This window comes from Haliaeetus albicilla, chromosome 14 (genome assembly GCF_947461875.1).
Source record: "Haliaeetus albicilla chromosome 14, bHalAlb1.1, whole genome shotgun sequence".
NCBI lineage: Eukaryota > Metazoa > Chordata > Aves > Accipitriformes > Accipitridae > Haliaeetus > Haliaeetus albicilla.
The window spans coordinates 19,057,194-19,070,957 of NC_091496.1; the positions used below are offsets into that span (position 1 = coordinate 19,057,194).

The following is a 13,764-nucleotide window of genomic DNA, read 5'->3' on the forward strand; positions in this document are numbered from 1 at the left end:
GAAGATGAAAATCTGCTTGTAAGTGTTTTTACTCATGCTGCAGTCTCATTACAGAGGCTGAGTACTACACTGGAATTACACAAGTGTAAATTAGGACCCCACATGAGGGGTGAAAAGAAATGGAGTAATATTGAAGCAATGCCCCAAAGAACAGTTGCCTCCAATTAATTTTTGGAAATGTGATTCACTGTCCTGCTTTCAGACTGGCACATGCATGTTGACAGAAAACTAAGTATATGCTTAACTGCTTTTTTTCAGTCAGGATGGAGGCATCCATGATAGAGAAAGGGGTAGCGCTCTCTGTACAAAAGGTAGTCTTTGGCTATGTGATCTTAATCTATTTTGAGTACTTCTTAACATTAATAGTGTTCTGCTAGTATCCCCTACAAAGGTTGCAGTATAACCTCCCAATGTTGTCCTAAAAAGTACTGGAGTGCATTCATACTGATGAAATGCATTGAGTCTTTCATTCAGTACCAATATATGAAGCCACACAGTCCATGGAATAATAATGGATCTTCCCTGAGTCTGACTGAATGTTTTGAAAAGAAAGTCATGGTTTCAAAAGAAAAATTATGTGGCTGAAAACCGAAAGCCCTCAGAGAAAGAGCATCACACAGAAATTTTCCCTTTAGATTACAGTGATGCAAAAGAGCATAACAATTGTTAAATTAATTCTAGAGGGCCTCCTTTCTGTAAGCCTAGTATGAAATTAAATAAGACAAATGTATTACTGCCACTCCTTCTGCACCTCACAGATGCCTGTCTTTCATTCAGTACCCTGCTTCATCTTGCATATGAGGGAATTGCAAACAGCTTTGAAATTACTTTGTAACAACATGGCTAGTAAAAAGCTGATAAAGCATATATGTTAGTTGATTATGTCAATAGTCTCTATTATTTAAAACTCAGGCTTATATTATATAGTTTATTTGAGAATATGGGTTTTCATTGTCAGAGAGAGAAAAAAATAAAAAAAGCAATGGGGAGAACATTCTTTCTTTGCAGTGTGGAAAACTAAGGAAGCAAAGTATAACAGAAATGAAACTGCACCTGGTTGTGAGGGAATACTGTAAGTAGAGCCCCACCGATACTGCTCCAAGCATCTCACGAAGCTCCAGGGTAATTGCCCTGGAGCATTCAAGAGCCTTGGCTCTCAGTCAGTGAAGTGAATGCCTCAGAGAAGCTTACCTGTCATGGAAGAGTTTCATGCCACCACACTCTTAAGACTGAATATGCAAAATCTTGTCAGTGTATACCCTAGGAAAATCGTCTACAGCAGAGTTGTTTAATTTCCTGGCTAGAGCTTCTGACCAAAAGCAACTCATAAAGAATAAGTTCCATCAGAATGTGATCAGGTTCCTTCACCAGTGAACCAACAAAGCTGATTTGCTTTTAAACTTGCCTTTTTTAAGTAGTGAGGACATTATACAAAATGTCAGTTGTGGAAAATAGACTTGGATTGCATGATCATAACGTAATAGAATTTTAATTAAATAGAAGAGTAAATAGAGGCCTGTAATGAAGGGTATCAGTTTTGAGTAGGCAAGCTAAGGTAGACAAAAGTAATTAGTTACTCATATAGGCAACAGAGCTCAGATTAAAATTTCACTTGAATGTGAAAAAGGCCTGGAAGTCCTTTGTCTTGCATGTCCAAAAATGTTCATGAATGTGTATCCCAAGCAGAGAGCTAGAAGACTCTCAGAAAAGCTCAAAACTGGACAAATAACCCATACAAATAAGACATTAGGATTAAACAGGGGAACTGCAAAGGATGTAAAACCTTACATCCTGTAGAATAAAATGAGAAGTTCCAGAAGTCATACTGAAATGAAACTTTTATGGCGCATTAGACTTGACAATGTGCTTATTGACCATGCAAATATAAAGTTAAAGAAGGAGAAGAGAAAAAAAAAGATTGCTAAGGACATTAAAAGTAGTACAACCATTGCCCTCAAATTGAATTAATTTGTTTTTGTTTTCAGTATGAGTAATGCTGAATAGTAATGGTAGTATAGCTATAAGTTTCAGTGTCCCAAATAGAAAGCTTTCTGTGTTCAAAGTGTTCTATTTGAGAAGTGAAGTTAAATTGGGTAGTGGACAGTACATCCTTGTGAGAAACACCAGTGGCTAATCAGTCCAACAGTATATTGGGAGACACAAAGCAAAGAACTTAAAAATGCCTAACCCCTGCCTTCAATTATAACCTCATAGTCACAATGCAGGACTGTTTCCATCCTTAGTTATTTGATTTAAACTACTTAGCTAATCTTATTTATATTTATCTATTTCTAATTGTAATAATAACTCTTATTTCCCAATTTGCTACTTTTCTTTTCCCAAAGCTAAAACAAATATTATTTCAATCTAGCTTATCTGACCCAAAGCCTTAGCAACAACACTTGTCTTTTATTTGTTTTCTCCTTTAACCCAAAGTTAATAGTCTTATTATAACAATTTCCTCAAACTCCTCAGGAGTATACTCTGTTCATATGCTTTTTTTGTTATTAACTCCATCACTTCTGCATGAGGCTTGCCAAAAAATTTGAGTTGCTGTGATAAGGTAAATGTTACTTATGCTTGGAAGCACCAGGAGAACCACAGCCTGGAGTTAAAAAGAACCACTAATGCCGTTGCACAAGACAAATGAAACGTCATCTAGAATGCTATGGTTAGTTGTACTCACCATTCAAGGTTATTTCAAACTGGAAAGGGTAAAGAAAAGGGTTACCGTAATAATCAGAAGAAAGCCTTATTGTAAAATAAGCTCTCTTTTTTTTTTTTTCTTTTTTGAAAAAAAAAAATAGGCTTTGTGGCTCAGTCTAGAGAACTGAAGCCTGTGAGGGTATATGATTGCACAAAGGCAAGAAAGTGAACACTACAGAAAATGAATTGTTTAAAGGGCAATACTAGTACAAGAGCAATTGGATGATAATAGTAGCCTTGGACAACTGTGATCTTAAAACTAAAAGGTTTCTGATTGTCAGTGGAAGTAGGCTTTGGAATAGCCTTTTAATAGGAGAAGCAAACTAAGACAGTGTAACCAATTTTAAAGTATAGTGTGATTGGTGTGACTGGTGTATGAAAGGGATGAAATTGATATATTCAGGGGTCTGATGGACCCGTACAGTCTTGTATTCCTTTTCTGGTTTTAAAAGGTACAATTTGTGTTCCTTGAGTATTGGCCTTTCTCATTGCCTATACTGTGTAGAAAACAGGATTTTTTTCTAATTTGCTGATCCAATTGAAAAAAATCAAGACAGAGAGTCAACTGAAACAGAATGTTTAATTTTATTGTCATTGTATCCTTTTTTTGAGGGGGAGGGGAAATGTTTTACTTGGGGTTTTGGTGTGGTTTTGTTTTGTTTTTGAAGTGCAGGGTAAATCTAGTCAAGAAATCCAAACTACATTTGCTAGTATTTTTGGTGTCTTCTGGATTGTATTTCTGAGTAAAGTTCAAAAAAAATGGCACCTAACTCCAGTGCTGACCCAATCAGAAGACCATGGCCTTAGTTCCTTTTTTGGCACTCAGTGCTTCTATAAATATTAAATACACCAATTGTGCACATTCAGAGCTCTACTAAATCAGGGCTGAGAGTGTCTCTTGTGTCTGCCCCTTGCCTGGATGCTTAAGGAAGCAGGGAGAGCTCCTTGTACCCTTTTGTCTGATTCACTGCAAGCCTATGCAAAGCCAGATACAATCTAGCCCAGATTTATCATCTGTCCTTCAAGTACCAGGGGGCAATACAAGGAAAGAATAACAGATGTAGCCATGTGTATACTATCAAGTGGGAAATAACTCTGAGAAATGTTTTGCATTTAACTTTAAAACGTTAAGAGAATCACTTGAATGACTGTCAGGTGGAAGGTCATTCAATCCTTGGAGAAAGAAGGAAAAATGTCCTATGCTGTGTCTGGAGATAGCTGAGATACAGATGGTAGTTAAAGCAAGCTCTCTGACCCAGAGCTCAAAGTCTGCATTGAAACAGACTCCCAGACCTAAATATTTTCTGTTCAGCCTAATGGGGCTGTGTAACTTGCAAGATGGTATGTATTTATACATTAGGATCCAGGAGAGCTCTATATGAAAAATTACTACAGACAATGCATGCCAAGTATCTTTCTTATGCATATCTAATAAATCCACTTCTATAAAAGTTGAAAATTATTCTTACATGCCAGAATGTATCTTGATATTATGTGGATACATATGGGAAATGAAAGGCTTACAGAGTTTTCTGAGCCCGTGAGGACCTTTTAAGGACTGAGCAAAATTACAGTTCTTGCATTCAGAGAAGTATAAAGCTTTTTTCCAATTTCACCTGATATCCTGTGAGTTGGGAATAAGGTCTGTTGGTGATTCAGCTGACAGTGACTGGTATCCCTAGCATCCTACCAGGTGTTAGAAGGGCATAATGAGAAGCGATTGGTAAAACAGCAAGGACTGATACAGGGAAACAGCACCATGAACGACTCTGCCCATGGAGGAGGAAGCTCAGGTGTACTGGCTGCAGGAGCAGTGAATCAGGTGCCTTACAACAAATGTCAGCCTGAAATGTTACAATACAAAACGCTACGGAGCCAAAGCTCAGGAGGTTGCCATTGAGCAGTGCAAGAACAACAGCAACAAAGCTGTGTGGTCAAAATCTCAGTGCTGTATATAGGGACCTGTACACTGAACAGCTGACACTGTCAAGCTAGCAAGGCAGAAATCATAAATGGTCATTGCAGTAATCAAATTTCCACATGACTAGGCACAATCACAGCATTGTCCAGTATTCTGTACCAATGTTCCTAAGACAAATCATGACCTGAGCTTCCAAAAAAAGGCTGTGCTCTTTTCTTAGTACTCTGTTTACATCATCTCCTACTTTTTTCTCTGTGTTTATGAGATTACTGTTCTTTTTATCTTTGCTTGTTTTGCTAATAGCACCTCACAGTTTGTATTACAGAAAGCTGGTGCTATTAAAATTTGCATTATTTTACATATTCACTTCCAGTTTATTTCTTCCACCCTGTTGTTTTCACATTGTATCTTTACACCTTCTGTGTGCAACTGTGAGGATTTTGCTGTTACTTTAAGTGTATACAACTTTTGCAGAGAAATTATATTCCAATCAAAATGGTTACGGTTTTCTTAAGAGATATTCCAATGTGCAAAGCTCCAAAATATCACAGACTGATCCAAAGAAAATTCACCAGAAAAATTATTTTACAATTAACACTTTTTCTGTATTAACAGTTTACCAAGACTTTTTGCAAGTTGTGGACTAAAACTAGTAATAAATGGAGGATGTGCTAGACAGCTTGCATTTTCCAATGAGAAAAATAGTCTGACCAAGTCAGAAAGAACAACACTGAATGAAGGGTGTAAGCAAGCCAAGAAAAGAGTTAGAGAAGGTATAGGCTCACTATGGAGAACAAAGATTGTTAAGATACTTGTATTGCTAATGACAAAGCTTTGATTAAAACTGTGTTGTACATAGATTTTTCTCTTACATTATGTCATGAGACCAAGAAAGAGAAAAGAATATCCCATGGGAGACACTTTGTCTGTTTAATTGTTGGATGAAATGAGAAATTTGATACTGAATAATCTCAAAGTCATAATTTAGTAGACATACATTGATTATGCAAATAAAATAGTGTTTAAATTTTTTTTTGAACAGGGTATCTCACATGTAAGGCAGAGAAGAAACTGTCCATCAGAGCATGAGTGCCAGGCACTTATGCAACAGACATTTTGACAACTCTTCCTTTATGCTTACCTCATGTGCACTGAAACAGTGGTGAGAGAGAATAAAATTTCAAAAATTAAGCCTGCAGTGAAAAAGTAAGAAGGAGATCTCTAGCTAGGGACCGGCACAGCTGGAGGAAATCTGTAAAAGACTCCATGGCAGCTCTCCTTTCTCAGTGTAACAGCACTTTACTCAAAGGGCCAATGCAAATGGCAGGGCCTCCATTTTCTAACACAAGATCTGGAACATGAAAATGAAAGGTCTTTCCTTTTCCTTTGCATACATGATCCGGGGTGGGGAAAGAGAAAGATATGGAAATGTTGATCCATCTTTCCTACCCACTCGCTCCAATGAGAGCTGTAGGAACAATACAGGTGTTTACATCTATAGCTTGATTAGAGAGGGAGAGATCTTAAGATACCACCAAGGCACTGCAACCCTTTCTTACCGTGGCTGTAAGACACCCTGCGGTCTTTGCAGAGGCCTTTTGGTACAAGTACAGATGTTACAGGCCCAAACATCATCAGCCACACATGTCCATACCATGCATTACCTGCAGGACTGGGTACTCAAGTGCTGAAGCTCATTTGCAGCTTCAGATTCACTGTGGCATCAGTGGAGGAGCCATGTTTGCAGTAGTCCCTGTGGGATGTTACCTGCCCACCTGCTTACAGGTTGGTGGAAACTGTGCCATCACAATGCTGGGCCAGAAGCAGGTTATTTGCAGTGGCCTGGTAAACTTCTGCCATGAGTTCATCCTCTGCCATGGCTGCAGTGAAGCAACTCAGAGAAAGAGTGGACAAGGTGCAAGTATGAGGTGTGCATCCAGGTCTGGGTCCTTCTTCCATGACAAGGCATCTGACTTGAGATTCTGCTTCCTAGATGCCAAAGGAAAGTAAAGAGAAGCACAAAAAGAAGGAGGCCCAGTGGGCAAAGTGGGGAGAGAGGCACTTCATCCCTCAATACTATTCCAGGTTGTGGTGGTTGGTCATCACCATTTTCAATCCTTTGGCCCCCTCACAGGTGCACTGCCACTCCTCAAAGGCAGCTTTGATTGCCAGGAGCTCATTATCTCAGGCATGATTCCTCTCAGTGGGATGAGCTACCCAGAGAAAAAGGTACAGGTTAGAGCATCTGTTTCTACAGTAAAAGACCAGGGTTAGGATAAAAACTGCAGTAAATACCCATTGTACTTTCTCAAAAGCTGCTTGTGCTTCAGGCATCCATGAAAATCAAGCCCTCTTTTGGGTGAGTGCCATTATGGCAGCCACAATACCCAAAATACCCTTCATGAACTTTCCTCAGAGGCTGGTAAATCCTGAAAACCGTTGCACCTTGTGCTAGAAGGGGGCTGCTAACTTGTGATGTCATCAGTCTCCTTGGAGTCTATGTGCAAGTCAATGTTGCCCATAGTTACCCCAGGAACTCCAACCTGTGTTGGTGAAAGGAGCATTTCTTCAATTTGACGCAGAGTCAGCACTGCTGCATGTGATCAAAAATGTGCTGGATGCCTTCAATGCATACCTCTCAAGAGGTGCAGAATACCAGGATGTTATCTAGGTATACTGTGGCATAGCTATGAAGCAAGTCCCTCAGGACAGCATTTATAGAATACTGGAATGTGGCTTGAGCATTGCAGAGACTAAATGGCATCACAGGATGCTCATAGTGGCCCCCTGTAGATCCACCACGGTGAATTAGGGAGCCCACTGCAGATGTTCAGGGCGCTCCAGGGTAAGAGGCAGGAGGTGCTGGTTCTTCACTCTGATGTCTTTCTGCCTCTGTAATCCATGCAGGGGCAGAGACTCCCATGCTTCTGTATGAGAAAAAACATGAAAGCCCTCTCAGGGGAGTTGGAGGGGTAGATGAAGCCATATACCAGATTGTTCTTGAGGTGCTCCTTGAGGGCTGCTGATTCAGAATCTGACCAGGCATAGGTGCTCCCAGAGAGCACCTCCTCCAGAGGGTGCCTGCGTGGGGGGTCACAAGTGACAGTCTCTTAGACCATCAGAACAGTGGAAGGTCTTTTTGTATTAGATACGGGAAATGTGGAAGGCAGCACTTCTGTAATTCCTAACATGATTAAAGCACACACTGTGTGTGTGCACATAGCTTAACAAAATGTCTCCCTCAAACTAGACGGATGCTGGAGTATTGAAAGTGCTTGTCACTGGGGTAAAAACACTACTTTGATAACATTTAAAATACTAAATCCAGATACGCACATTAAATCCTATATACATTCTTCTAATATTGGCTTAAAGAAACGTGAGTACCCCTGTTGGGATGTAGCATGCTGTATATGGTAGATATCTGTAACCCATAGAAATCAGTATATCACCTCAGCCTGCAAATGCCATCAGAATGTAATGCATGAAAAAAACAGTAGTGAAATGATGTAGAAATGAATGATACCAGAGGCCTGCTAATAAAACAATATTATACCTTCCTGGTCAGTATGCCTAGTACACCTTACAGAAAATCCTTATTTATGATGTACAATATAGACTGCAAGTAGCCATGTGTACAAATATCATCTTGAAAAGTACTATTGAGTTGGAACACCAAATGCACACATTGTAATTGCTAACACCCACAGCACTCATTACAACCTATCATGACCATGTTGTATGTGCCTTTCAGTCTTCTTGGCAGCTTGTTCTGTTTGAGGGGTGATTTGGAAAGGGAGCATTTTTTGAAAAGGACAAGGACAAATTGTTCCAATGACGGGCCAGGGGAGAAAATGGAAATGCAGAAATATGATGACAAATATAATGTTTGGCTTTGCTTCAGTCACTTCAGTACTACAGTATGTGGCATGCTCAGAACTGCCAGCTTCTGAAAGAATGGAGATTTCAGTATTGTAACAGTATTTAAAACCAAGACATATGACAGTGAACAAAAAAAACCTCAAGATTTTTCAGCCTTGGTGGATCAACAAGATTTGATTACTTAAACTGGCACTGTCAACACAAATGCCCTTCAGGTATTTTCTCTGGTGTCTCTATGTATTGCATTAGTGTAAGGTATGTGCCATTCCAGAATTTTATCCTATCTTGCACCATAGAATGGTTTCTAAATTTATACAGCCTGAAGCAGCTGTTGAGTTGAAAACAATGTCTTTGTCAAAGAACAATGCTTTGTGTCATAGAAGGAAGATATAGTTGATCTTGAATGCAGGAAAACTAGCTACATAGTAATTCAACTCAGTAAGTCAACTTTTACAGCAAAACTTCTAGTTTGAAGTTTCTTTTGAAAACAGTTTGCATTTTTGGAAGAAGGTGCAAGTAAAACATTTCAATAAACAGGCAAAAATTGCTACCTTTAGGTGATAAGACAGTACATCCTTCTGTACATATACTACCACCCAAATGGTAAAACGTATGAATAGTTACATGATTACATGTATTCAAAAGCATCCCTTTCAGTACCTTTTGTTTGATATTGCCAACTTCTTCTTGCTAAGCAAATCAAAAGAAGCATTAAAATGGTCATTCATATTCCTAGTTAACAATATTAATTCCTTGAGTAGTAATGAACTTCATTTAAGGCTATGTGATATATTCTTAATTGTATTGCTTTGTCATGACAAGAGTTCTTTCCAACAGAAATGCCTCTTTTGGACTGAAAGGTAACGTGGTGGCTTTTTGAATTAAGAGCAAAAAATGTTCATTTTCATGCTTGATGAGCCACGTTTCCTTGCTTTTTGCTGCCTGTATTCATCTGGTGTGTTTACCTAGATATCTTGGTCATGTAAACTGAACAAATTCTCTGGAGTGGGGCATGCTGTTCATGAACACAAAACTGTAGCAGCCATCAAACAACTTGGAAATTAGGCTTCTTGAGTGCAAAGAAACGATGGGCTTTTCTTAGCTCAAACTAAAGTGAGGGAACTGAAAAGCCAACAGGAAAACATCATGAACTCATTAATCATAATCTGAGGGAACTTCAGAGGCATCTGTGAGAGTGTTTTATCTATTGATCCACATAGTGGAAAGAGGTGATTCACTAATCCTTTCATCCCAGGTGCTATGGACAGTGCAGTACAGGTTGAGCCATTGCAACAATAGCTTACAAGCTTGACCTCTGATAAGACAATAAATTCAAAGTTCTTTAGCCAGGAGCTGGATATGCTTAGTCTGTCTCTGAAGAAAGATTGTCCAGCTTGAGTTGTAAACATTTTATCCTGTTTTATCCACTGTAAATCAAAATGTTCTCAGTGCTGGCAAAGAAAAGGAAGCATTGTTAGCTTGTTAAATGAAAAGGACTGAAGGCCAATACTTCTCTTCATCATTAAACTTTATTTGGAACATGTTTCGTGGATGCTGGATGACTCTCATGAATCCTCTTTAAAATTACAAATTACCTTCTTGAACCTTGATATCAGCTGTTACTTTTCCTATTAATATAGAAAATCAATGCAGATTAATATAGAAGTCATCTAAAATGATCAGCAGCCATTATGTCAGCTCATGTCATATGACATGAGATATTACTTGCCCCAAAACTTTCCATTCCAAATGTGTGGGAAGCGATATGTCAGATAAAGAGAAGAGGAAAGGAGATAAGTAAAAGTTAAGAAGATAACTTAACTCCTGGTATGTAGCATTTGTAAAGTTAAGTTAATTTTAGGTAATGAATGATTATATTGTGAAATAGATGGTAGCCTGCAAATAGTTGGCTTGTTCCTGGGAAGATGGGAAACCCAGTCCTCATGAAAATGGCATTGTTTGAAATTGTGTGATAATTGTTTCAAATATAGTAACTTTCTGCTGAAGCTTATGGTTCTTACAAAGACCAAGTCCAATATGGGAACCCTACAGATCTGATGAAATGGTGTACTTTGAGTCCTATACGTACAAAGTCTCTGTAGAAAGCAATTGTTATTTTGCTTATGTAAAAGCTGCAAGATAAACAACTTTTGATCACGAAGCTTTTCTAGCATATTACATTTCCTAGTCATTACGCTTGTATTTATCTTTCTGAGGACGTACTGTAAGATTGCACCTAATTCAGTACAGTTCTACATTGCCTCTGAAAAGGAGGTTCTTCTAGGAAATTCATGTCCGTCTCTTGCAACTAGCAATTGTGTGTATAAATCAGTTGAGCTCACTGATCTGACAGAAAGTCTTTTTTCCCTTTTTTTAATGAGTTCGTTTTCTAACAGATCAGTGAGCTGTTCCACTTACTTCTTTGCACCATAATTAGATCTGAAACAAATGAATAAGCAACTGTGTATGGTGCAAGAAAGAAGGGGAAGAATAGAATAGACTAAGAGTGAACTATATAGCTGTGCTAGCATAGTGTATAATGAAACCACACCTTTACTTCTATATCTGGAAAGTCTAGTAATCAAAATAAAAGAGCTAGCAGATTGGCACTGGCTTTACTATTGCAATCAATTATCCTGTTTCATCCTTTTGTTTTATTTTACATGTGCCCTCTTTTGTCTAAAGATGGTGAAGAGTCAGCCCCTTCAAATTACAGTAACAAGGCAAAATACTGCCAAAAACATTTACCATGCCCTTAATCTGATTGGATTTCCTTTCAGTGAACCAAATTATATTATGGAAACATAAAGAAGATTTTTTTTTACAGGATCCCATACAAATCCTACTATTTCTGGTCAACATTTACACTATGTAGCAAAGTTCAATGTTATTTTCCATGCTGTTACCAGTTTGTCTCATAAAAATATTTTAGGTTTCACCCTATCCATATCACTGTACACAAGTAACTCTGAGTTTATACTCTAAGTCAGAATCAAAGTTTGCCAGCCTTGTTCCATGCCAAAAAAATGCATGATTTCCATTCACATAAACCACTTGATGAATCAGCCTCATGATGATGTTTATTATCTGACAATGGAGTGTTTCAACCCAGATTCACCAGCCAGCTGTTCACCAGAAAGGAAAGTAATAATAGTAAAAGTACACTAGTTTTTATTTAAGGGTTGATGGTTAGGAACCACACAGATGTGACAGTTGTCACTCTAGAAGTAATGGTCTTAGAGCAAACTAAATTCATCACATATTATTGGATTATTGAAGGAATGGATATTACCTTGTCTGTCACTGGTTTCAGATGGTTTAATCCTGTATTTCCATAATAAACTACTCAGGTTTGATAAGTTGTTTAAGACTGGGGATAGTGAAGGTGCTTTCATCTTCATAGTCATAGTTTAACCTAGTTCTCTACTTTTGTTAATGTTCATTTCCACTGGGCGGACCAGTACAAAAATATTCATGCTTTGCTTCCAATTTCTCGGAGGGTGATAACTATCTTAAAACAGATTGTCATGATTTCACAAATCGGTACATATTGGACAGATTTAGTAGAGGATATCAAGAGCAAGCAAAGACTGCACTTTCGTGGTTCAGGCCTCTGCAAAAGAGAGACATGACAGTGAAGAGGAAATTGTACTAACAATATTCATACAGTAGCTATTTGTGAGTTAGTAGCAATCCTGTTTTAAATGACATCTGTGCACATACAATCATTAATGTGTACTTTCCCAATGGGAATTTAGACTATACTCTCCAGTATTATAAACCAATCAGATTTGAAATTAATGAAATACATTTTTTAATGATTTAAAATACTATATTATGGACAGTATCAATTAGATGCAAAGGATGAGTTGACTAGCTCAATTTTCATTCCTTTAAAACTTATCTCAGGATAGCATTACATGCTACATACAGTGTAGCTTTCCATTTTCATGGATCCTCTTGCAGTGTCATCTATTTTGATTTAAACAAAATAAAATACATTAATTGTTGCTGAAGATACATTCATACCTTTAATTTAAATTTCCCGGTGATTTTGCTGTATATTTTTCTAAGTAATGAAGAGATTTTCTTGATTTGTTTTGCAACACACGACACTAGGGAAAAATAATGTTTTAATCATCTTAGAAAAAAATAAGAATAGTAGCAACATTTATAAATATATTAAAGGAGGAAAATGTTCAGAAAAGATCTATTAAAATATATTTCCCTTGAGGAAATATAATATCAGCTTACATGGTTAATTTACAGCATCTCAAGGATTCACTGAAACCCATCTTAAACTTCTTTATGTGATCAATTCCATTTTATTGCTGTGAGATTTATGCAATAAAGCAAATAAATGGTTGATTTATCTCACTGCTCCACTTGTGTGACAAAGCATAGGACAGAAAGGATGAAGAGAGATTAAATCAACTGATGTACAGAAAAGAATTGATTGTATGCTAATGTTGTTTAGATTTGTGAAGATAGTTATTTTGGACTTTTTTTTCTCATTTTTAATGTTTTCTTAACATATCAGGCACACCAAATAAATGATTCAATTAAAATAATTATTTTTCCATTGAAATTGAACATCATGTGTTTATATGTAGTCCCAATATTTTAGAAAGTTCAAAAATTCTGCCTTTTGTATGGAAACTGAAGTTATCTGTTTAGGTCAAGAGTACGTAGTGCAATGGAAAAACACTATAAGCTTCCTAAGTGTTGTCCAAAGTACCTGAAAGAATGTCCTGCTGATACCATTACTAGGAATGACAGAGTCATCTACTTTCTTTAGATATGTTACTCACAATAGTTTTTTTATTCTGCCAGAAAAAATAAGAATGAGCAGGGATGATACTTGCTAACACAGAATCCAAAATTAAGTCCAGATAACATATAAATTTGGAAAAGACACTGTAATGTGGAAATTCTGGAAAAGACAATGTAAGGAAAACATTTGGAAAACCTATTTTATAAAATGAATGGGTTTTGTCAAAAAAAACTGAGTTAAAAAGTTTTTTAAACTTTGTTAAAAAGGAATCTTTGTGATACTTTTCCTGAGTTTTCAATCAACTTTAGGTACTGTAGTCATTGCTGGTGGCTGCTAAAAAACTTTTTATACAGCCATTTCCTTAGGTCACTCTCAAAATTTTTAGTGATGTCAAAATTGTATATACTCCTCTGTCAGTAGAAGGTATTGTGGGCCTGGATCTTGCACTGTACAGAATGTAAGCAGACTTGTTCAGAACCTT

At 37.4% G+C, this 13,764-nt stretch overlaps 1 protein-coding gene across 8 annotated transcripts in view; it reads left to right on the forward strand.

The window, feature by feature from the left end:
• Positions 1-13,764, forward strand: part of TAFA5 (TAFA chemokine like family member 5) — a 434,888-nt gene that overhangs the window by 397,005 nt on the left and 24,119 nt on the right. Inside the window, exon 5 of one of the 8 annotated variants that reach the window (XM_069801904.1) lies at positions 5,670-5,990. The exons of 4 other annotated variants lie outside the window; for them this stretch is intronic. In XM_069801904.1, the coding sequence (XP_069658005.1) occupies positions 5,670-5,747 (78 nt within the window). In that variant the 3' untranslated portion in view covers positions 5,748-5,990. Of the gene's footprint in view, positions 1-5,669; positions 5,991-13,764 lie in introns of those variants that run through there. 3 more of the 8 variants (XM_069801906.1, XM_069801907.1, XM_069801908.1) reach the window with 3 other exon arrangements.